At 42.5% G+C, this 24932-nt stretch overlaps 3 protein-coding genes across 8 annotated transcripts; 2 read left to right on the top strand and 1 right to left on the bottom strand.

The window, feature by feature from the left end:
* Window positions 1–415: 415 nt before the first annotated feature.
* LOC6586188 (mucin-5AC) lies at window positions 416–7483 on the bottom strand. Of its 6 annotated transcripts, none has more exons than XM_044007526.1 (9): window positions 7346–7483; window positions 5133–5353; window positions 4919–5076; window positions 4342–4677; window positions 3344–4233; window positions 3103–3292; window positions 2662–3032; window positions 1951–2107; window positions 416–1885 (listed from the first exon to the last, which is right to left on the bottom strand). In XM_044007526.1, the coding sequence occupies exons 2-9, from the start codon at window positions 5344–5346 to the stop codon at window positions 743–745; spliced, it is 3459 nt and encodes a 1152-aa protein (XP_043863461.1). In that variant the 5' UTR covers window positions 5347–5353; window positions 7346–7483; the 3' UTR covers window positions 416–742. The 6 variants fall into 6 exon arrangements, 5 of the variants coding, with proteins under 5 accessions (XP_043863461.1, XP_043863459.1, XP_043863464.1 ...); XM_044007524.1 differs by having other exon boundaries at window positions 7351–7482; XM_044007529.1 differs by having other exon boundaries at window positions 4342–4674; window positions 7351–7482.
* Window positions 7484–16376: 8893 nt separating this feature from the next.
* Window positions 16377–17324, top strand: LOC6586186 (YEATS domain-containing protein 4). The gene has a single exon (XM_002011773.4). The coding sequence runs from the start codon at window positions 16560–16562 to the stop codon at window positions 17316–17318; it is 759 nt and encodes a 252-aa protein (XP_002011809.2). The 5' UTR covers window positions 16377–16559; the 3' UTR covers window positions 17319–17324.
* A 48-nt stretch (window positions 17325–17372) lies between these two features.
* On the top strand, window positions 17373–18862 carry LOC6586185. Its single transcript, XM_002011772.4, has 2 exons — window positions 17373–17811; window positions 17899–18862. The coding sequence occupies exons 1-2, from the start codon at window positions 17373–17375 to the stop codon at window positions 18741–18743; spliced, it is 1284 nt and encodes a 427-aa protein (XP_002011808.2). The 3' UTR covers window positions 18744–18862.
* Window positions 18863–24932: the final 6070 nt, after the last annotated feature.

The raw sequence follows: 24932 nt of genomic DNA, 5'->3' as shown, positions 1-24932 counted from the left end.
AAATACAAAGTCATCCTTCATAGCGATTATTAAAAAATATATACACAGAATTCACAGGATTACGCAATTTCAGTAAGAATATATACGTTAGATTAAGATATACATCTATGTTTTATATATATATATATATATATATATATATATATATATATATATATATATATATATATATATATATATATATATATATATATATATATATATATATATATATATATATATATATATATACACACAGAAAAAATAAAGATTTAATTTTTATACACAAGCAAACTGATTTTTCATTTTCGTTTTTGCTTTAAGTATTTGACGTTTCTCTCTGAAAACGATTCCATTAATGGAACATATGATATACATACATATATATATACGTAAGGATGCGTATATATGTATATATTAATTATATATATGTATATATATTTATATAACTTTATATTACTTAAAATACTCTAGATTTTGCGCCACAATGTATTGTGCAGCGTGTGATGGTGAATAGAGACTCAGTCTATTTTCTCTCAAACAACAACCGGGCGGCGCATACATAATAATCGTAACGGCACTCACCCATATCCCATTACACCCTGAAGATCACATGCTATATATAGAATATGTAGAAATCATATATGCATATGTATATAGAATACGTAGAAATTATATATACATATGTATATATAATGATCCCAAATATTACACATATACAATATGCTTACAAATGTATAAAAAGGAGGCGGTGGAAAAACGGTTAGTTATGCGATATTCCGACGTCAGTTGGCAAAGCCGGAAGGAATTTAAGATTGGTTGTCTCGCTCTGTGAGACCTTGGCGACTGTCAGCCAGGCCTGCGGCATCATGTGGTGTAGAATGGACTCCAGGCGATCGACCGGCAAGCAAGCTATTGGCTCGTCGGACTCGTTAAGTACATCGTTGTCCGGCACGCCAGGTATGGGCAGTACAACCGGAATGCAATCCTTCTCTTGATTCATAGCCAGAGCGCGAGTGACGCTTAATAGTTCGTATGTCAGACCCAAGCGAAACACTTTGAGCTGTTCGCTATTTTCGTTGATCGCCTGCATAATGTAATTCATCATGTAGGCCGTGTTATTGTGAAAGTTCGGCATCAGCAGCAGCTCCTGCACCGAGCTACAAGCGCCCAACTGACGGCTGAGCTCAGCATCCACGTTGACATTGATGAGCTCCACACGCTTCACACTGCCGCCGGCGGCGATGCCCTCCATTATCTCATTTATGTTAAACGAGCGGTTGCTGTGGTGATTCTCGAGGCGTAGATGACGAAGACGGGTCAGACTCGGCAGCACTTGCTGGCCGAACAATGACACTTTCATGCCACGACAGGAGCCCAGCACAAGTGTTTCGAGATTTTTCAATCCTTGCAGTTGTAACAATTCTAGCTGAGCCATATTGTTAATACCGCGCAAACTAAGCTCCTGCAACTGGTCCAAACCTTGCAGCGGCTGCAGCGAAAGAATGCCAGCCTTTGGCTCCAACATGCGAATACGCAGCACGCGCAATTCGACCATCTTCTCTAAATTAATCAAATTGAGTACACGACTGGTGCACGTGGTACGCAGCTCGTGCAGACGTGGTATACGCTTGATGACAGACTGAATAAACTCTGCCTCACTGGGATCCGTGCGGAGTACGCGCAGTGACTTTAGCACGCGCAAGTCTCCCTCCAAACGCACTTTGGGGCTGTCCATTTTAACCCCCATCATATCCAATTCGTAGGTGCGAAAGCGCGCCATATCACGTAAGAGGAACAGCCATTTGGCAATGTGAGAATCGCGAAGCCTTACTGTGCGCCACACGCTGCGATCACGGGCAATCATAGCCCAGGTCTTGCACACCTGCGACATACGTACACGGTCCTACGCAGAAATAAGAAACCATCTAATTAAGGCGAATGGAATGGACATGGCCGATTGAAACTTACGGGCATATCCATTATCTTCATAACGGCACACATCACCTGGCAGTTCAGGTTGCCAATTGAAACGCAGTCAACAAAGTTCTGACGCTTCTCTTTGGCCCTGATGTTGCGCTTAAGAACTTGTCTTTCGTAACCCTCCAACTCCGGTTCTTGGGGTATGCTGCAAAGAAAAGAGAAGAGTCAACAAGATGTTATATGAATGTAGTGGAAGCCCGACTTTTGTAAATGGAATATTATGTACAGAATATTTGGCTGGCATAATTATCAAATAGATTAATGACGTTTACAACTTATAAAAGTTTACAACTTAATTTATCAATCTCTAGTCGAGTATTCCCCACTAGAGTAGTGACACTTATAATCCGATTCGACTGAAAGACTCAGATAAAAATGGTCAAGGTTTATATAGTAAGCAGAAGTTGTGTTGATTAACTTGACAATGCTTACTAAACCTGAGAATTTAATTATTGTTTACTATCTCTGGATAAGTGTGTAATTTGGTGATGATTCAATTTTCAATTAGTGTCAATTTGCAGTCGCTGAGCAGCAAACTAGAATAAAACGAATCCACAAAGTCCCCTACTTTACTGGACTTTCTTTTATCGAAATAATAAAATAATTGAGATAATTCGAAGATTATTACAATAGAACTGGAAGTGAACCGAACTGAACAGGGAAGGACGTCACTTGAGTTTGCCTTCGTTTCGGACTCACACTTGTAGCTGAGGGCGCGGCGGCTCGCCAGAAATGGCCAGAGCTTTGCGGCCGTTAATTACAATAACCTCCATTGAACTGGGAGTCTTGCCGGCACGTCTTGCAGGTGACTCATCGCTGAGCAATTGGTCGGGCGGCAGTGCGCCCGGCAGCTCAATCTCTCCACCGATCTCTAGCAAGGCTCCATTGCCATTGCTATTACAATTTCCATTTACATCTGAGGACGAAGTCTTGCCTGCTTCGGAGGCAGATTTGGTATTTGCGGCTACAATCTCCTCAGTCATTTCTTGCTTCTTGGTACCATTGGCCTGTCCCGATCCTTTGGCTTCCTGCTGCAAATTATCCGCATTGGTGCCAGGTTTATTGCAGCTCTAGATAGCAAGGGGAAAATTTATCAGCTATGCTTCCAGCTCTGACAAACATCTTCGATTTTTTACTCACCACACAGATGTAGCTGTTAGCAGGGTCTGTACCCACAGTAAAAGCCTGTTGCTTATCATTAATCGACTTTAAGCAATACACGCAGATCATCGTCTTGTCTGTGGCTGGCTGGGGAGCTGTCTGCGTAGCTGCTTGATCCGTGGCTGTCTTAGCTGGCTGTTTAGAATGATTGCTGCCAACATAGGGGTGTCTGCGAATAAATAAGATATCAATCTATGCATTTAAGTCGTAGCCTGCTTACCTTCGTTTGCGTGCGCTGTTGCCAGAACCAGTGCCGCTGCCTGCGCTGTTGTTGAAATTGCTGGCTGCCAAGACGCGCGCGTTGCCCTTGACGGCCATCGTCGAGGTCCAACCCTCTGGCGGAGGGCTAGCGCCCTTTGGCACCTTAGGCTTTGGCACACGTTTGCCAGACACGGGTGCAACACCTGACTGCAGTTGCTGGCTGATGCTGTTGCATGTCGCCGGTTTGACTGCTCCCGCTTTAGTGCGTGTCGGGGCAGGCTGTGCTTGACGCAATGTCTCGTATTGCTCACCGGCATGCTGCAGCTGACGTTGAAAGCAGAAATGATCGATGGTCAACTCGCCTTTCAGCAGAGGAATGATGTCCTCTCTGGAGCGGAGCTTCTTCCCTCCCGGCGATACAAATATCACGTCGCCCCGCTGGCGCGACACGGATGCGTTACTGCGCAGCACCAACTCACGTTTCCATCCATACTTGAAGGGCATGAAAAAGAATTCATCAGTTGCCGGAAGCTTGTGGGCAGCGCCCGAGCGAGCGGGAGGCTTCGACTCGCTTCTGACTGTGACCGATATGACCGGCATGTCAGTTTGTTTGCAAAAGTAGGCTGCACAAACACTGCGTGCGCGTGGTTGTGGCAGTGGCACTTTCCGACTCGGGAAGTGAAAAGACTTGGAGCGACTCCGCAAGCTGAAGCTCCAATCCTTATCAGAGGGCTTCGAACGCTTCCATTCGTTGTTGTTGTCAGGCGTGCCTCTCTTGGAGAGGGTGCGTTTCCGACCGCTTCTATTTGGTAAAGAACTGGAAGAGGCATTTGACTCCTCACCAGCGACCAAATCTGGGACGAGTTCAAACTCAGCGGCACCGAAGGACCTTTTTAAGCGCTTGGCCACCTGTGCAGAGAGGGGAGACACAGGAAGAAGGAAATGGAGTAAGCAAATGAATACATTAGTTTTCCAGCTATGGCTGTTTCCAAAAAAAAACTAAGTCTAAAATTCCACCTGATTGTCTATATCAGCTTGTGATTCTGATTCTGACTCTGATGATGGTTCTGAGCGTGGACACAAGACACTTGTAGAAATGGCAGCATTTGACGCTGATTTGTTGTCGTTGTTGTTGCTGTTGGTTGTCTGCGTAGACTTTGGACTTGTAGTAGTCAAATTTGTACCGATTGTGAAAGCTGCCGTTGTCGTGGTTGCAGGCACTTGGGTAACTGGTGAAAGGGAAGTGGAATCAGAAGGCGACGATGATGACAGCGGCGGCCCCTGCTCCTTGTCTTCTCTGGGAAACACGCTTAGCCCAGTGGCACAGACAGCCTTTAAGTCAGTGGGCAGCTGCTGCATACAATGTGCAATATGCATACATACAAACAAATATTGAGACATAGGTAAATAGATAAATTATAGATATATTGATAGAGAACAAGACATATACACGCCGATGTCAAGAGTAAAATTTTTCTATGCTCAAAACAAAATTGGAACTGATGCAGAAGGAGCAACTGCAGCAACAGGTGCAGGTGCAGGTGTGCTGCTTGTGCCAGTCTCTGGCTCGGTCCCACTATTGATGTGTACTTACCTGCTGGTCTCCATCCGAATTACTCTCCAAGCTGTGGGTGGATGAGAGATTGGGAAAAGCACCGCTCCAACCCACCAAAGCCACCTCCTTAGAATCGCATCGCTGTCTGCTTCTCTTAGCCTTACGCTTCGTGGCCTTGCGCAAGTCTGCGTTCTCATCTAAAATACGATTCAAGGATTAGGAATGCTTAACAAGCAAGTTGTACTTCACCCACCATTCTGTTCGGCATCCAACTGCATCGTTTGCTGTGAGTTGTCCGAGTCAATGTCCAATAAGTTCTGATTTTTCATTTGGTCGCCCTGCGGTTCATGACCGTTGATGTTGTCTGCGTGCTTCTCCATGCTAGACCTATCGTCGTTAGCCGTCGGTGATGCCCCTCCTGCTTGCTTCATCGTACTTTCTTCCACGGCGTTGTCTGGCGAACTCATTGTGCGCCTGTCAAAATTTAAGCGATCAGTACATTGAATTAGATTACATTTGTACACCTTAGTGCCATAAAATCGGAAAACATATTCAATGCCTCAAATTTCTTCATATAAAGAGAAAACAGCAAATATTAACTGCAAGATGCAAACATTACTTGAAAGAAAACAGCAAAAAGCTAACGGGACATCAAAATGAAAAAAAAAAAACGACTCCCGTCGCGACCTTTTTCTGAAGCCTTCCGATACATTATTTGTTTATTTTTTTTTTTTTTTAATTTCTTGGAATCACTACCACTTTTTAAAAAATTTTACAATTTGTATAAATATACTACAATTAATTAAATCAAAGGAAAGACCAGCAAGGAACTGGCTGAAATGTTTAATATTGAACTTCGAAATTGAATAGATTCTTTCTTTGCAATCAAATTCTAATTAATTAAAATATTTGTATCTTTCTTCAAGTGAAAACAGCTTAATATCAAATGAAATCAAACGGCATAAAATATTGTATAGAATACATTATCTTATTACTGCTTTAATATGGCATGTGGTCAATGAACTTTGCAAAAATCCTTATTGGCAGAGCAGTTTTTATTTCAGTATTTCAAGCTTAATAAATACAATATGATCTCACTTCACATCACTAACTAATATAAACTAATATGTACGGTTGTATGATCCGATTTGCATATATTCATAACAGATATCCAGCCGTATTACTAGGCTTATTATTCGGTTTTGTTTGATTCACAATAAGGTGTCCGCACATACAAACAGAATCACACACACGCACAAGTGTCGGATGAACCACATAGACACAGGCCGAGTGAGCAAGCGCTGAAATTACATTGAAAACAGAACCGGAGACAAACCAAACGCCAAAGACATTGTAGATTTTTACAATCCTAAACAGAATAAACATACACGCGCATACATATTCCAGCTTTCTGTTACACACATATTCATATATACAAACATATGCATGTGTACATCAGCTATTCGAAGAAACGCAAAATTCTTCAATGCAACCAAGGTCAGCCTTGAACGTTTGTTTCACACTACTACTTATGCAAGTTTCTTGTAAAACGTCGTCTGATTTGACGAAGGGCAATGGTTTCCCGTTCGTTTGGCTAGACTTGCGGCACGAAGCTTAGCTGCAGCAGGTAGAAATACGAACAGTGCGCAAGAGTATGCGTAACATTTACGCACATGTGCGAAAGAAGAGTCTAAAATGGCAACCAGCTTTCCACGAACAGAAGTAATTTTATAAGAAATGATAGTCCAGCGTCACAATTCTAAATTGCCAAATTCATGCGAAGTACAAACTTAAAACGTATCATTTTAAACCAAACGTTTGTTTTTGTTTGGGTTAATCACACACACGCGCAACAACACTATATGTATATTTGTATGTATGTACACACATATGTACATATGCAAACTAATTACTTAAAGCAAATACTACCTGACCACAGTAAACAAAATGTAATTCTTGTTGCTCCATTTGCAAACACAGAAACATTTCAATAAATATTATATTTAAATAAAACTAATGTTATAGAACTAATATACAAGTAGAACAGCTAAAGCAAACTCCAACTTTTAAATTTGGCACGCACTTTTAACATGTTGACATGCGTGTTCGTGCATGTGTGTGTGTGTGTCTGCTTTCTGCTGTTTAGCTGTGTACCGGCGCCTTTGCCGGCGTACACAATTGTATGACAGCTTCGTATTAAATACATTGCAAAAAACATGCAAGTCAGACATGTCGCACTGTCGCACACTTTCATAGTGTTAAATGCATATTTTCGTTAGCTTTTTTTTCAACTTGTCTGTGGCAACTCGAGAATTCGCGCGTGGTTATTGCATGTGTACGAACACATATGTAGATTTGCAATTGTGTGCGCGACTGACGCTAGCGTCTTTAGCACTTTAAAAAGAACGAGCAACGAACGCATTTGAGACAATGGAAATTACGCTTTATGCGGCGATGAAACATTACCTTACCTGTTATGGAACACAAGAGTAAAACACAACACTACACACTGTCAAAAAAAAGTTCGCGATTAATTGCAAAAAAAAAAAACAAAAAGACAACACGTTCGTCCTGCTGCAAATCACCAAAAATTGTGCCAAATTATAAACGATTCATCGCCTGGTGGTATCGAAGGCTTTACTCAAAATGGCTACAAAATATCGTACCGCTGTTATGTATCGCTGTTATGTTAGCCGTACAATAACATTACGTGAACTGTTAATCCACTGCTATTTAAGTCGATAACAGTCGATAATTTCTTTTGTTGTAACACTGTATGGTTAGTGGCTGTAAGCTGTAAAAACATGCAAATTATTGTATCTTTCTTATTTTGAAATTACTTTGTATTTATTCAAATGCTGATTTATTATTATTGCCAGTAATTTTGATAAAGGAACTTTGTACATATGTATATATTTTGGACTCGTTACGCCCGAATCTCTTATGAAATATATTATTTACCATTTTTCGATTGTATATTTAAATTTTGATGTTTCAGTTATGTAACCACAATATAAATACCCTATTTTATTCAGGTAATTTTTTGCTTTATTAAACAAGCCTCAAAAATTTTTATAAGGTTGAAAAATCTTGCTTTGCCCATTATTTAGCTCTTCACTGTATATGGAAATATTCAATTTGTGAATTGGGAATACCTTTCGCTTGGATAGATAGTTACATATGTATGTATACATATGTGGATATCAGTTACGAATACATATTGATTTTATACATACATACATAGATCTACATTGCAGAGTCTTGAAAAATTCAAATTCACGCTTATGGAAGAAGTTAATTTGTGCTTTAAGTATCAATAAAAAAAATTTTAAAAATTAAAAAAAAATTGAATTTATATGTATATTTTATACACCTTCTGTAGTTGTATCAAATTTATATTTTAAGATGATGTCCAAGTGGAGCTCACCAGGTTACAAACATATGTATATACATATGTACATATATGCATATACATATGTGTGTATGTATATTCCAGAAACGGGCATCGCACCCAACCAATACTGCAATTAAATACAGGCCCAATCATTCGAAATGGCAAGAGGATAGGTTTTTTTTTTCGATTTACACAGAAATTCAAATGATCGATATTTCCATTAAACGAAGCTTCAAATAAACGCGGCTTTTATATTTCATAATGTATATTTCATAAATTTAATTTAACAAAATATTTAAGTACATTCAATTGTAAGTTTTTTCATATTTTATCATAATTGGACAGTAACTAAAATTATAATAACTAAGTTCATAATAGTTTAATAACATAAAATTACTTTTTCAAACAGACAGTTATTTTCGATGGCATTGCGTAATCCACAAGAGTTTTCTACATTTGGATGTTCAGCACGTTTCTGGCGCTTCAGTTTACTATAAGACAATTATGAAATTGTTTGGCCACGTCCATTTTTTTTCCATTTGTCAATGGCTGAAATAATGTCTTGCTTTTACGCATTTCACAATTGCACTTTCTAGGACATGATGTTGGTTAGTGGTTGGGCTTAGAATACAACTCGACAAACTAAATAAAAACGGGGTGAGAAGGGCAAAATTCAGAATGCAGAGCCGTTTTAGCAGCTTACAAAATGCAACGGTCATTTAACGACAACAAATTTCAAATTACAATACGAGGGGACCAAAATGTATAAAATTTTTACAAAATAAACGAATTTACTTCAAGAGGATAGAATATTTTTCGATATATCGCGATTTTCGATTTAGCGAGGTACAAATTATCGATACTCGACTGTATTCTAAAATCAAGTTTATTTTTAGAAGAAATTAAAGATATCTTCAAAGTTTAGTGGATCAAATCGCCAAAACGTAGTTTTCAAGTCTAAAAACACTAGACTCACATACATATGTTTGTATGTGCGTATGTATGTATATATGCTCAAATAATTGAAACTTGAGATTACTAAATGGAATTGTAATATTCAAATATTCTACAAATGGCGTTTAAACAGAAAAGGACGTAACGTAGTGTGTCCTTTATTCCTAAATAAACAAGTAAGAAGGCTCTAGTCGAGACTGCTCGACTAGGAGATACCCTGAACCCTCTAAGCTGATATTCTAATCGTTCTGCACTTCTTTTATGCACACATACATACACATGCATCCACACGCATGCATAAGCCTGCGCTCGGCTAAGTGCGCAGTAAGCAGCGACTGCGCTTGGGCTGCGCTGCAGTGTGGGCAATATTATGAGAATTTATTTGTTGAATAATTTCTTTTGTAGACATATGATCTTAATGAAACTTTCAAAGCATAATCATATGGCTAAAATGTGTGTACATTCCAAAGCACAAGTCTCTAGTACTTGAAATGCGTTTTTTTCCAAATTGAGGGCGAATGGGGCGTGGTATCCAAAATCTGCAAATTACAAAATCTTTGTATCCATTAACTTTATATACAACGCAAATTTGAAGACTCCAGGTCTAAAAGTGTTCAAATTAGGCTAAAAAAACAAAATCAATTTTTCGATTATTATCGATAAAAAAGTTATCGGACTATTTATCGAAAAAATAAAGCAAACTCGTACCGCGTATGGTACACACGAGTATGCAATTTCAGCTCTGTAGCTCTTATAACTTCTGAGATCGACGCACTTATACGGACGGACGGACGGACAGACGAACAGGGCTATATCGACTCAGCTCGTTGCGCTGATCAAGAATATATATATTTTGTGGGGTCTGCCACGCCTCCTTCTGCCCGTTACATACTTTTTCACAAAACCATTATACCCTGATTTCCCATTTTCAATGGGTTCAGGGTATAAAAATGTTTATTAAACATTTGGTGTTTGAGCTTGCTCTATGAATATTTTTTAAAATTAGCTAATATTTTGAAATGTCATTTCTTGTAAATAGAATTCAGCTTTGCGAAGACATTTGTATGTACATACACATATGTATGTATGTACAAAGAACAGCTACAAATTCGCATAAGTATAAGTCCAATTGTATGTCGTAGAGCCATTAATTGTCATTTAAATGCAATTTGTCGCATTGTGCACATTTCCGCAAATTAATTTTTTGCAGGTGACCACGACTTTTCAATCGCTGAGCTGTATAGTGTTTGGCTCAATGAGAAAGGCAGTAAAAAAAAGAAAAAAAAAGTTATCGGGCGAGTTATCAAAAAAATAAGATAAACTTGTATTGCGTATGGTACACACGAGTAGCTCTTATAACTTCTAAGATCGACGCACTCATACGGACGGACGGAGAGACGGACAGACGGACAGGGCTATATCGATTCAGCTCCTCGTGCTGATCAAGAATATATACTTTGTGGGGTCTGCCACGTCTCCTTCTGACTGTTACATACATTTCAACAAAACCATTATAACCTGATTTCCCATTTTCAATGGGTTCAGGGTATAAAGAGCAAAAGCCAACAAAAAAAATATTTTTTTTACGGTTGCCATGTTCGTAAAGGGGTTTAACATAAAAAATTTAGCCTTGTAATCAAAACAACAATTATTTATATATATATATATATATTATATATTATTTCAATAAAATGGTATCGAAACATTTGTGTGACATCGGCATTGCAGCTTCTCAGCAAGCATTTGAAAGACTGTTTTAACAGAAATCGTCTTGATGAGTCCCCATTTGAAAAATTTGAAAGGCATTCCACAGAGAATTCTTAAAGGCTTAAAATAACATCATACTTGAAAATATGCTTTAATTAAAAAATAATCAAAGGGGTTTTTTATTATTTGAAACAAATATAACTATTAAAATTGTATAATATTTACAAAAAAAAAAAAAAAAAACAAGGAGGAATTTGGGATTTGCCGAATGCAGAATAGTCTTGAATGATCTCGAATGAAACGCCCCCAATTAGTATATTCATGTATATAGCATATTCTTTTTGTGCAAATCGATAGAGAATGATCAAAGCAATTTAGTCGCAAAGTTTGGACTTTCTAGCTTTACAACTGTAGAAAATTATGTGTTTCCCGATTTACCACTCCTCCAGTGATCGTAGACACACAATCTTTCGTCAGTTCTTCGAAAGAGTTAAAAATAACGTAACTGTAAAACGGTCTAAAAAAGTGAAAACTACGGGATATTTTTCGATATGTCATTGATAGAGGAGGTTATCAAAAACTCAACTAATAAACATTTGTGATTTGATACGCACCCTGTGGGCGTAGATACATACATATGTATATCTGCAATAGCTTTTTGGCTTTGGGTGGTCAACCCGAGTATATGTACAAAATCAGCTTTCTAGCTCTTCAGCTGATATGATTTCTGGTATATCGGAAAATGCGTTTTCCATTTTGCCACACCCCGGATCGGGAAAATTGTAACACTTTATATTGAGGGTATACACGTTCATGAATAATAAGTATATTTCTGTTTCTGTTCGATTCTTTTCAAAATTCTTGAGTCGGAAAAATTTCTCGATATCCCCAGCCCACAATAGCATCCTTATTTCCATCCTTATCAGCAAGGATTATGGATCTCAATCGGGGTTTGCAACCACGTTTGAGTAATTGAAATTAATTGAATTATTGAAAACGCTAGAGTGGGTGTGAATCGTACTCAGACATTTCGACTGCCTGCTCACTTGCGTGCCAAAAGGAGGCGTGGCTAGTGAGCAAGCGCTGGGCGTGGCGGGCAGGATTTTTGCACATTAAATCGATTTTTAGCAGCTGCAGACTCGCTGCACAGCCTCAGTCTTAGCTTATGGCTGCTGGGTCACGTGTGGTCGTGTGGCTGTTGTTTGTTGACTTTAGTGTCTTATCGGCCAGACGCGCGTGCCACTGCAGCCCCTTCCCTCGACACCTACACACACTGCCGTCGAATGATAACAAAATTAGCCACCAAACTGCTGCTAATTTGATTTTGATGCTGTTGACTGTTGCCTGTGGCCAGTTGCCTTTTGCCTTTTGCCTTTTGCCTATTGACGGCTGACTCCTTGGGGCGTCTCTCATTTGATCGCCTCAAATCCGCTTAGCGGGTGTCAGTCGAGGGTTGCTGGCCGCCGGCTGCTGGTCGTAGCATTTATATTGTTGCCTGTTGGATGTTGGTAGCTGTTGTGCCTCGCCCTCTGTGAGCTGGATTAGGCACGAGTTCTCATGGCCAAGTGGCTAACTGAGTGGCCTAATCCCAAACTGATGACCACCTTGAACACATTCGAATTTATATCACTGCTATCGCTCATGAATATATAATGAGATTATCAAATGGATGACGAAATTCAGCAATGCTCGACTTACAGTTACAGTGTACGTTGACGCCGTTACGACATAGTACGCCGGTTGATATATCTACCTTACATTTTGTAGTAGTTCTAGTATAACGATATCAGTTTTAATCGCATAGTTATAGTAGTAGTAACATTATTGTGAAGAAGGGGAAGTATTTGGTGTAGAAGTAGCAGGCACAGAAAAAGCAGTAGTCGTAGAAGAAGCAGTAGTAGTGGAAATAATAGTGGAAGAAAGAAGTATTAATAATAAAAAGGGTATTTTAAGTACTAGTAATAAAAAAAAATAAAAAGAGTAGTCAAAGTAGAACTAACAATTTTATTTGTGGAATTTAGTATCATCAGATATAGTAGTAGGTGTAATAGTAGTAGAATTGCTAGTAGTATTAAATAGTAGTATTAATTAAAATTAGTTAAGTAAAAGTAGTGCTACTGGAAGTAAAGTACATAGTTTTTTTTATATAGAAAGATTTTTTGATACATGTAGTAGAGCAAAGTTAATAAAAATAATAAGAGTAGTAAGCCGTAAAAATTGAATAATAATAGTATTCGTGTTTGCTATTAAAAGAGCAGAATAGCGAACTGCATAATACTCATTCACAGTATTTTTTCTGACTTGAGTTTTTAGCTCTAATGTTGTAGAACATGCAGTTTTCCCGATTTGCCACGCCCCCAGACACATGATTATTGGCCAATTCTTAGAATGTTTGAGATGTTTATCAGAAACTCCTGCTCTTAAACTGTAGGAGATATAAACCTTTGTGATTTGACACGCCCCCTGTGGGCGTATATTTATATGCCATAGTTTTCTGGTCTTGGGGAGTCAACCCAAGTATACATACAAATTTAATATCTCTAGTATCAATAGTGCACGAAATATAGCAGAAAAATCACTAGAAGCTCAGATCCAATTTTCCATGTCCCTAATTAGCTAGCGTAGACATATAAGTTTTCTCATCTATCTTTGTAGAATCACAATATAAACTAGGGTGACCATTCGTCCTGAAATTCCGGGACATGTCCCGCTTTTGGAGATAATGTCCCGGTGTCCCGACCTGACACGAAATTGTCCCGGTTTTCTATTGTTTCGATAAAAAAAAATAGTCATATTGACAAAATGAAAGCTTGAAAAAGTTTGTGTCGAGACAAGTTGTTGACAGTCCTGGAATGAGCTCCGGCCCAGATGGTCACCCTATGTAAGCTCATGAGCTAAATTTCAGTTTTACCCAGTTTTGCCCCAATGGACGTACATATATCCGCTATAGCTTTTTGATCTTGGATGGTTAACGCGAGTATACATTCCAAAGTTGAGCTTTCTTGCTCTTCAACTAATATGATCCCTAGGGAGCGGATCGGAAAATTTTACGCGTTATAATTGGAGGGTGTCCACGAGAGTATGTTCCAAATTTCAAGTCTCTAGATTCAATAGCATCAATATGGATGGAGGGACAGACGGACACTGCGCAAAATCAATATACTCATTTAACCTTCGTGAATTAGTATAAAGAAATATATACTCTCCAGTTCTTACATGATTTTTATGGGGTCTTTAAATTAACCGGCGTTGCTCGGCTCTAGTTGAACATGAATTGTCTAAGTATTCTCAGAATAAGTTCTTCACAAACTTTCGATTGCAGCAAGAGTATGTTTGTATGTGATCCATCAAACGATCGAAAGGGGACAGGTTTTCAGCTGGATGTGATTATTTTTTAAAATATTGAATGGCTAATAATGTATCTCAAATCTTGAATAAATTTATTTCATGGGATAATTAACAGGGAATTTAATTTATTAATGTACAGAACCATTCGTGCTCAGGCTGTTACAGATTTCACTGCTGCTTCACCTTTCTCGATCGTCGTGGGACCACCAGGTGGCCTTGAATGTGATTGCGAAATATTTCAAAGACCAAGCCGGCGTAGAAGAACATAAACGACATCGAGAGTGATACGATGAAGGCATGCAAATACAGTCCACCGATACTTTCATAGCTCATTGCCAGCTTGCGAATTTCGTAAACCATTATGGCATAGGACACGGAGAACACAAACATGTAGATATGGAACTTGCGATACAATCCTATGAGACTTGTCCACGAATTGAGCAGGAGTCCGACAAAAGATGAGAACATATTGACAAAGAGTGTGGCGAGCATCTTCTTACAGTCAGCGACAGTCAAGCCCATTTTATATAGAATTTTCTTTTCAGATTTTAACTTCAACAGAGAGAGACCAGATGTGAGACTTTGTTTTTTGTACCTGACCAGCCCAGGCGAGCAGTTCGAGCCTACTTTGCCTTTAAAAACTTTTCTTGTCTCTGAAACTTGTCTCATGATATTCTACATAAATTGTAGCAGTGAGGATCATAAGGACTTGGCTCTAGATACGACTAACTTTAAGTAGTTCTCATTTTCATTCCACCCAAGATGGAAATAAAGTTCTTTATTGAGTGCTTTCGCACACATATGGGAAATGGACGAGGGAAACCTTTCACTGAATCGAATTTATATACGAGTAGACCTTGCTGGTATACATTAGTCAGTAAGATCTATTTATCGAGTTAGCCTAGACCATGTATGGAAAAACTTTTACATGTTACTATGGACGGAACTGGCTTCATAAGTTGTATGAATCCTTCTTTTAGATCATTGAATAAGGGAACCAGATTAAGATAAAACTAGTTTGCGACAAGTTCGGTATTCCGCAGATAACGTTGATATAGGGTATTCAATAGGGTATTCTTAAGAAAAACACTTGAACGTTTTATAATAAAAACAACACTGAATTTATGTTTTGATATCCAAACTGTGTTTTACCGTCGACAAAAAATGCAAAATTCAGAGGTCTTTTTGGTTTGATTTAACAGATTTATTTGTGTATATCATATGTATCGCAACTCTATCAGTTGAAAACGTCCGTCTATCACGATTTGGAATTTGCAATTAAAACTCACTTTCCTGTCGACAGCCCACATGCCACAGCTACTCGGACTGAGTGTAGATTTATCTGACTATTGTGACTGGTTTGTTGGGCTCGTTAGCTGAGATGAGGCTGGAGGATAGGGGTTGGCTCGCTGACTCCGCCCAGTTCTGTTTCAGCGCCTGCGTCGAAGCAGCGTATCTCTCCCTCTTTATTTAATCTCTCTCACTCTCTCTCTCTCTCTCTATCACTCGCATAGAAGGTGGCAAGGCTAGAGAACTGATGGTGGCCTACAGAGTGGGCCACTTGGGCGGATACTGGTTTAATCCAGGGCGTGAAAATATTCGCGGATGCAATTGAAAAAGTTTGTAGCGTTGAAATTTACACGCTCGACCCTTCAAAGTTTTCCATTTGCAAACTTAATTCTTGTCCTAGGTAAAAAAAAAAGTGAAACCATTGCAAAGATAACGATCGAATTGACAATTAGCAAAGTCAAGTAGCTAATTAACTAATTATTGGCAACCCGATTATTGAATACCCTCAAAGTATAATCTTGTATATTCCGATCCAATTCCACCATTGCTGATTGAAAAATGGACCTTTTCAGAATAAGATGTCCGATATCTATTGCTGCATTATATATTTGAGATATTTCTAGGGATATTTCCATATGGGGAGAGTACACATAACTCTATAAATAAGGTTAAGGATGGGACGTAGTAATAATTGGTAACAAGTTGTTAAGAAATCGTTCATCTATTGCTCTTATGATTCAAACCTAGTCAAGAAATTGAAGTTTCAAACTAAGCAGATCCATGTTGCCTCGATTTAAATGCCAAAAATTGTAGGGAATGCTGGGTGAACAAACAGTAGGACAGAGTTATATGTAAATAACAATTTTGAAAAATTTCATAATCCTTGTGGCACATTTCCCAAAATTCCCTGGCCTTAAATTGCAGAGTTAATTATCGTCGACATCAATTATAATTATATCCATACTCGAGCAACAAATCTACATTGCTATGATGAGCGTTACAAATCTCCATTCGTATCCGGTGGATGGCTATCAACGCGTCAGCTACCGCCGAGCAGCCTCGATGAAGCGGATCACAGACGACGGCGACAACGTCGCCGGCGATGGCATTGTAATCTGTAAGAATCTAGTGCTGGGATGCAAGCCCGAGAAGGCCGATGACTTTCGGCCCTTCGTATTCGAGCCCACGTGGTGCGTGTATATCAGGGCGGAGGATAATGTGGATATGGGCCGCTATGTGAAGCGTGTCACCTTTCGCATGTCGCCCCGGCTGCCGCTGCGTCTGCATGTGGCGGATGCCTCGCCTTTTGAGATCACCGAGGTACTGAGCACCGACTTTCCGGTGGAGCTGCAAGTGGAGTACCTGGACCCCACCATGTCGCCCACAACATATTTGTACAAGCCCAACGATGTGTTCGACGGTAAATACAATGTGGATCTGCGCATGAACTTCCAGGGTCACGAGCGCCGGGACAAAATGTTCTTTATGAATCCATCGCAAGCCACCCAGCTGGCCCTAACGACTCCAGGGCCGCTATCGACTTCTCGCGTCAAGTCAAAGATGCAGTCGGCCCAGTCACGGGACGCCGAGAAGTCAGCCAAGAAGCAAAAGCTAGTCAAGTTGGCCACATCCAGAACTGAGGGAGTCCCAGACTACCCGAGCCCCTTTCTGTCGCCCTCGGCTCCCAGGCCCATATTTAATGTACGCCCTTCTCCGCTCACGGAAATGGGCACAGGCAAGTCTTAGGCTCACATCTGTTCACCACCCACTCGCTGCGCTTTGGCCCCAGCCCGTGTGTGTATGCCTTGGCCAAGGGTTGCAGCCACTCGCAAGCGCCGCCCCTCAATGTCTGCTGTCGATGGGGTGGGTTCTGTCTTCTTCTGCATCTGCTACGGCTGTTGCTGCTCATCATTTCGGTGTGACACGTTGTGGAGTTCGGTCATGGCCTGGCTACCGAGCAGCTCGAACGGCGCAGACAATGCGGACGAGCGCAGCACAACCAGCCACTCCAGCTCTTCGTCCTCAGCAAACGGCAGGCGAGAGGAGAGCAACGGCAATGTTAATGGGACGTCACGTCAGCCGCCGGCGCTGTTACGTCATGCCACGCCCTATGTGCAGCCCAAGACGGAGTCGATCTCGGACGGAGACGGTGACCTATCGGACTTCTCGCTGAACGACACCGAGGAGGACGACGACGATCTGCGCGACTATATTGTGCTCAACGGCAGCCAAGCGGACGGTAAGTAGCTCGACAGCGAACGCCCAATTAGCCCCAGTTCGAGTCCCAGTCCCCAGTCAATAACTCAATATTCTGTTAACTCGACAGCAAATCGGTCCCTGTCCAACTCTCCACGCAGCGGAAACAATGTCTTCGTCAACGGGCATCTGGCTCCGCCTTCGAATGGCGTCAACAGCAACAGCAACTCAAGCGGCACAGCCGTCGCTGGGCTGGGACTTGGCAATGGTCAGGTGTCCGGCGGTGTCGGTGCGGGCGGCGTGCGAAAGGTGTTCACCAATACGCGCGAGCGCTGGCGCCAACAGAACGTGTCAGGCGCCTTTGCGGAGCTGCGCAAGCTGGTGCCCACCCATCCGCCGGACAAGAAGCTGTCGAAGAACGAGATCCTGCGCTCGGCCATCAAGTACATCAAGTTATTGACGGGCATTCTCGAGTGGCAGCAGCTGCAGGCGCCGCACCTGGACGAGCCCAACAACAACGACAATGCCATGGCCAATGGCCATGCGCCCGATGCACTGCGTCACATCAAATGTGAACGCTTCGACAAGGAGGCGCCGCAACGGGCCACCACGAACGATCTCCTCATGATTGCCCCTGGCGCCCATATCAAAACGGAGCACAGCCAGCTGACCAGCTACGATGAGACGGCCAGGACTGGCAGCGCAATCGTCACTACATCTGCAACGCTGACCGCGACGGCAGCTGCTGCTGTGGCGCCGTCCCCGCCCGTTGTTCTGCCAGCGAGTGCAGGATCGTGTGCCTCTGGGGCGGCCACCCTCAAGCCCGCCACTGCCAACCGAGCGAGCAGCAAGCGACGCCTTAAGCCAGTAGCAGAGGCTCCAAATTCCGAGCTAGGACACCACTCCAGCTCCAACCCGAACCCCAGTTCGCACCACACCCACATCCACAGCCAGTCCAAACGCCGCAAGCCCTAACATGTGACATGTGACATGGCATGGGACCATCACGAAATGGAATTGGGATGCATTATAAAGTTATATCTTGTGTAAAGTAGTTAAATATAAATTTAGATCCCAAATTAACGGCTAACGTACCCCGAAAATCTTCGGCTTCTCCCCAGTGTGTGCGATATCCAAGCTCCCCATGAGCCCTGGCATATCTCTTACGATATTCATATTATAATAGTATCTAACGGTATTCAATCTCTTATGATATTCAAATTTGAGTTTTTCCCTACCAGTGTCCCTTACGGTATTAATCTCTGCTCTTATAGGTCTTACAATTTTTGACCATAGCTATTTCTCTGCAGGGTGCCTACCGATCAGTGTTGCCAACTTTTGTTGAGCAAAAAAAGCAGTTTTTAGTGGGAAGATACTTAAAAAAAAGCTGAAATTTTGTGAAAAAAAAAAATCGGACAAAAAAGCTGATGGTTTTTGCTTTGATTTGATTGATATTTAAATATATTTTTAGTAACTAGAAGTCATGGCAGCATTTCTTCAACCGTGGCAAGCCGTAACTGTTAAGTTTTACACTCTATAGGTTTTACCTGACGCTTAAAATTGAGTAAGCATATCAATATTCATTTTATTGTGTAATTATGTTTTTACACTAAAACTTCTCACCACTTGCGCGGTCGACCATGGCAAGGAAAGCAATGCCATTGCATAAGTGGCCAAGTCCCTAAATTTTTATTTCCTCCCGAATACATATAAGCACACCTCTCACCCGAAACTATGTAGAGTTTTAACTGAATTGGGTGAATATTCGTATATATACTTTCAATACTTTCAATGCTCTTTGAATAGAATAACTAGTATTGGAACGATACTATTTTTGTTTACTCGCAAAATATATACATATGCAAGAAAACGAAGCAACATTTTTCACTATTTGCAGCTCTGTTAGAGAATTTTTACTTTTTATTTACATAGAATCAAGAAGTTCGATTGCTCATAATAAGTTATATTGAATACAATATAAATCATATTTTAGTTTAGTTAGTTCCCCTCTATTGGTTCATTCATAGAAAATTGACCTAATGAACTATTTAGTTTGAATTCAACTGCAATGACATCGCTACAAATTATGATAAATTGATTAGTAAAGAAAAAAGCGGAAAAAAGCAAATTAGTTTAAAAAAATAAATTCAGAATTCCCGCTTCCCGCTGTTTTGGAATTTTTCCCGCAATTGGATTTTCAAAAAAGCCAGATTTGACGGGAAAAAAGCTGATTTGGCAACACTGCTAACGATATTAATATTTCTTACCATATTTAAATAAAAACTTTGTTTTCACAGAGTGTCTTCATATAGGCACATTTGTATATGTATTCATTGCTGTCCGTCCGAATGAATGCAATCGATTTCGATGATATTGAAGCTGGAGACTTGAAATTCAGGACATGTACTCGTGTGTAGCCTTGAATTATAAAGTTTCCTGATCCACGTACAAGGGGCGTGGCAAATCGTAAACTGCATTTCCTGGTTAAAATTTGAAATATATACTCTTATTCTACAGATTTAGATAAAAAATGCATCCAAACCCATTGTCCATGACAAATTACATGTGGCTATATAGTGATTTGATGCATTGTCCTTGTATATCTAAAGTAATATGGAAATACTACTTGATATATGGATTATATACTCGGGTATATATATACAGCTACGAAAAATAAAATAGCACCACTTGCAAATGCAAAGTTTAAGAAGTTCTCCAAGGTGCATTTATCAATGAATTGATCTACTTTTTGCTTGTATATAAGCAGAAAACAATTAATAATCGCAACAAGCAAGAATTATCCCAAAAAAATTTATCGTTTTTATATTGTAAGGTAGTAAATTTAAATGCTGGGGTAGACTCAGTCTACCCAGGGTGTACTCACAAGAAATTTATTTGTATGAAATAGTGAGACACCAGGGGGGGGAATATCTAACGTTATTGGCCGGGAAATGGGAGAGGGGGGGGAAATCTAATATGGGGACCGCCACTCACGTGTACCTTTTTCTTCTCCAGCGTCTTCTCACCCAAATTCTTGACTCCTCGTCGCCGTCAAATTTTGCTCCAGTCGCCGTTTATGCCAATGAAAGTCGTCGATCTCGTACCGTGTTTCTTTCTTCTTTTATTCAAAATGTCACTTAACCTAGCCGCGTTTCACAAGATTCCACTACGCGCTTAAATTTAAAAGGAACTCTATCACCTTCTCTTCGCGGTCAACCGCTCCTTCTCGCTACTCAATCCCGACCCTCCTCTTCTCGATTCGACTCCCAAAACTCGACTCCAACTGTCTCTTTTCTTGCGCTCGCCCAAAGCGCTCGGCGTCGGCGACGCAACTCTCCGCTCACAACTCTCCACGCAGGGTTGCGCCGCCGATCGCCGATAAATCGTCAGCGCTTTGGGCGGCATTTTCAAATATCAATTCAAATGTCAAAATTATATCAAATACTAATTTTTACTTAATTATCACTAACTTAATTCCTAACCGCTACAGCTAAATCTTACCGACTACAAAACTAACCCTAATTAAACCTACTTAATTTACTAACTTAACTCTAAATCTTAATGACTACAAAATAAACTAACTATTTCATAAATTCCGATAACAATTCAATAACAACAAACGTTTCTTCGATTCCAATAAAAATAAACATTTCTTCATTTCAACCCAAAAATAAACATTTCTTCACTCTCTTAATTCCAATTCGCAAATCAACATCTCCTCTCTCTTTCATAAAAAATAAACATTCTTCATTTCAAATAATCGTGAGGCGGTAACTGGGGCGCCGCCTCACACCCCCCCCTTACTTAATCAAGGAGACGACCACGGCTCCTGTGGCCGCCACCGTGACGTTGTAGACTCCGGCGTCCGACGTCACTTTGAAACGCGTGCGGCGATGTCGGCGACTGAAAAACTCCGCTTCCCTCCTCACCAGCTTCTTCTCTCAGCATCGTCTCGCCGGTCTCCTCCTCCTCTGTGTAGAAAGGCTTAAGCTGGGAAAGGTTGGCCACCCTCTTCCTTCGTTCGCCCGCTCGAGCGAGTCGCACCACGTTGGGGGAGATAAAGTGGACGACCCTGTAGGGGCCCTCGAACTTGGGCGCCAATTTCGCCGCGAAGCCCTCCGCTGCGCTGGACAGCTGGTGCTGCCGCAGCAGAACCATCGACCCTAGCGCGGGTCTCCACTCTCGTCGGCGCAGATTGTAATACCTGCCTTGGTCCTTCGACGCCTTTTGCAAATTATTACGGGCCACTTCGAAGATTTCTTTCATCGTCTCTTTCCTTGTCTCTAAGTCGACTTCCCTCGTTGCCGACCCGGGAGTGACCTCGTCGTAAAGGGTAGACGGGAGGCGAGGCTCTCTACCCATCATCAGGAACGCAGGCGTGAATCCAGTAGAATCCGCGACACTAGAGTTGATCGCTAACGATATCTCTGGTAGCAGCACATCCCACGAACTCTGATGTCCCTCGATGTACTGGGCTATCATCGTTTTTACGGTGCGATTGGTCCTCTCGGTCGGATTTTCTTGCGGGGAGTACGGGGCAGTGAACTGTAGCCGCACCCCCAAGGACTCCATGTATGACCGAAATCCCTTACTCGCAAACTGCGCGCCGTTGTCACAGACGAACATCTTGGGGACTCCGAATCGAGCCAAAATGCGCTCCCTGAAAGCCGCTTGCAGCAACGCCGCGGTTGCCCTCTTCAACGGCACCAGCTCCACCCATTTGGCGAACGCATCATGGAACACAAGCAACATTGTATTCCCGCGCTTCGATCGAGGCATGGGACCTACGAAATCCGCGCACAGAATCGACATGGGCTCCGCTACTTGCCTGGTCAGCATCTGACCCGCTGGTTTGCGTTGCTCGCTCTTAAACTTTTGGCACTCCTCGCATCGCTTCACGTATAGAGTCGCTTCCCGGAACATCCCCGGCCAGTAGTACCTTTGCGCCAGCCTCATAACCGTCTTCCTCACGCCTTGATGCCCCGCTGTGGGAGCGTCATGGCATTCTTGCAGCACTCTTTTCCGCTGGTGGGTTGGGACGCACAATTTCCAGGGAATGTAGTCTTCGTCGTCCACCCGGTGGCCAAGATTGCGGTACAGCTGCCCGTTCTCCTCAACGTAATCTTTGAACTTCTCTGGATCCTCCTTGATCCTCCCACGCATCCTCGCTATCCACTTGCAAGGGGGATTGGTCTCCATCATTCGCTGGCAGCTTTCCACAGGTTGGCGAGAGAGTGCGTCGGCCACCACATTTAGTTTCCCTCGTCGATAGCGGATGTCGAATTGGTACTGCTGCAGCTCCAATGCCCACCTCGCGATTCTCCCTGTGGGGCTCTCTATTGAATTGAGCCACTTCAATGCCAAGTGATCTGTAACTACCTCAAATCGATAGCCTTCGAGGTAGCAACGCATTTTCCTGATAGCCCAGACAATTGCTAGGCACTCCTTTTCTGTAGCTGAATAATTGAGCTCCGCTTTCAACATCTTCCGACTAGCGTACGCAATCACCCTTTCCTCGCCTTCGACCTCTTGTGTGAGCACTGCGCCCAAGCCGTAGTCGCTGGCATCCGTCTGTAGTACGAACCTCGCTGAAAAATCGGGACACGCCAACACTGGCGCGGTCGTGAGGCTCTCTTTGAGTTGCTTCAATGACTCCTCTTGCTCGTCGCTCCATTCCCATTTGTGGCCTTTCTTCAGGAGTCTCGTCATTGGTTCCACCATCGACGCAAAGTTTGGCACGAATCGCCTGTACCACGATGCCATTCCTAAACACTGCCGCAGTTCCTTGAGAGTCGATGGTGTCGGGAAGCGGCGGATCGCCTCGACCTTTGCGGGGTCTGTGCGTATCCCTTCTTCGCTGATGACATGCCCGAGATAGACCAACCTTTTCCTGAAGAAGCTGCATTTCTTCCGGTTTACTCGAAGGTTGGCTTTCCTCAATCGGCGGAAAACTTCCCTCAAGTTCTCCACATGCTGCGCTTTCGTGGCGCCGATCACCACAATGTCATCTAAGTATGCAAAAGCGTGCGGCTCCATGTCCGGTCCTATTACTGTGTCCAACGCCCTTTGGAACGTAGCGCCTGCTGAATGTAAACCAAATGGCATCACCCGCCATTGGAATAACCCTCTCCCCGGGACCGTGAACGCCGTGCATTCTCTACTATCTGCTGCCATGGGGATTTGCCAATATCCACTCTTCAAATCCAGGGTGGATATGTATCGTGCGTGTCTCAGCCTCTCGAGAATGTGATTGATACGTGGAACGGGATAGGCGTCTGGGATTGAGTGTGCATTCAGCTGCCTGTAGTCCACACACATGCGCCAATCTCCGGTCTTCTTCTTTACCAGAACGATAGGTGCGCTATGCGGACTCCGCGACGGCTCGATGGCTCCAGCTCTAATCAATTCGTCTACCTGTTCGTCAATTACCTTCCTCATAGCCGGATTCTTGGGATAATATCTTTGCTTAAGAGGCTTATCATCCCGCATCCTTATGCTATGCTCGGCGATATTTGAAACTCCGTCGAGCCCCTCGAAAAGCGCCAGCTCCGCTTCCAGGAACTCCTTCAGCTCGTCCTCCAGGTCCTCTGGCCACCCCGCGTCGTCGGGGGAAGGCTCTGTATTCTCCTCATCCTCTTCTTGGTATATTGGACGCTGCGGTGACTGACTACTCCGAATTTCGTCGACATCCTCCGCCTCCAATCCCACCAACCTAACTTCTGGGGGACGCTCCTCTAGTCCTTCCTCCAGATCCTTTGCCCTCGCTAGCTGAGGACACCTCCCGGGTTCTCTTTTCGGGATCTCGCGCCATCTCTTGATCGGCCGGGCCGGTGGTCCGCCGCCCTGCGACGTGCCCTGCCCATCGATCGGCAATTCTCCGCCCGTTGACGCCGCGCCCCCTTTCTGCGTCGGGGACCAACACGGTGCCTCGGGGACTCTCTTCCGTTCCTTTTCGCGAATCCTCGATCGAGCAAGCGACTGTGGTCCTCCAGACTGGTCGCTCTCTTTCGATTCATGCGGTCCACTTCTCAGGGACGTCTCTTCGTTCGGCTCCTCCTTCATCCTCATGGTAAGCGCTGCGTTGCCACAACACAATGTGGTGTCCATAGCGCCCAAGAAGTCCATCCCCAGGATAAGGTGGTCCAGCATCGCCGGCATGACGAG

This window comes from Drosophila mojavensis, unplaced genomic scaffold (genome assembly GCF_018153725.1).
Source record: "Drosophila mojavensis isolate 15081-1352.22 unplaced genomic scaffold, ASM1815372v1 contig_136, whole genome shotgun sequence".
NCBI lineage: Eukaryota > Metazoa > Arthropoda > Insecta > Diptera > Drosophilidae > Drosophila > Drosophila mojavensis.
This window is presented reverse-complemented; position numbering and strand designations above follow the sequence as displayed.

Coding starts and splice junctions, on each gene's coding strand:
- LOC6586188 (XM_044007526.1), bottom strand. CDS start 5,346: ATGAGTTCGCCAGACAACGCCGTGGAAGAAAGTACGATGAAGCAAGCA. Junction 4,234..4,341: donor AAGCTGATATAGACAATCAG/GTGGAATTTTAG, acceptor CTCTCTGCACAG/GTGGCCAAGCGCTTAAAAAG. Junction 2,108..2,661: donor CCGCGCCCTCAGCTACAAGT/GTGAGTCCGAAA, acceptor TTTTCTTTGCAG/CATACCCCAAGAACCGGAGT.
- LOC6586186 (XM_002011773.4), top strand. CDS start 16,560: ATGATGAGCGTTACAAATCTCCATTCGTATCCGGTGGATGGCTATCAA.
- LOC6586185 (XM_002011772.4), top strand. CDS start 17,373: ATGCCTTGGCCAAGGGTTGCAGCCACTCGCAAGCGCCGCCCCTCAATG. Junction 17,812..17,898: donor CAACGGCAGCCAAGCGGACG/GTAAGTAGCTCG, acceptor TTAACTCGACAG/CAAATCGGTCCCTGTCCAAC.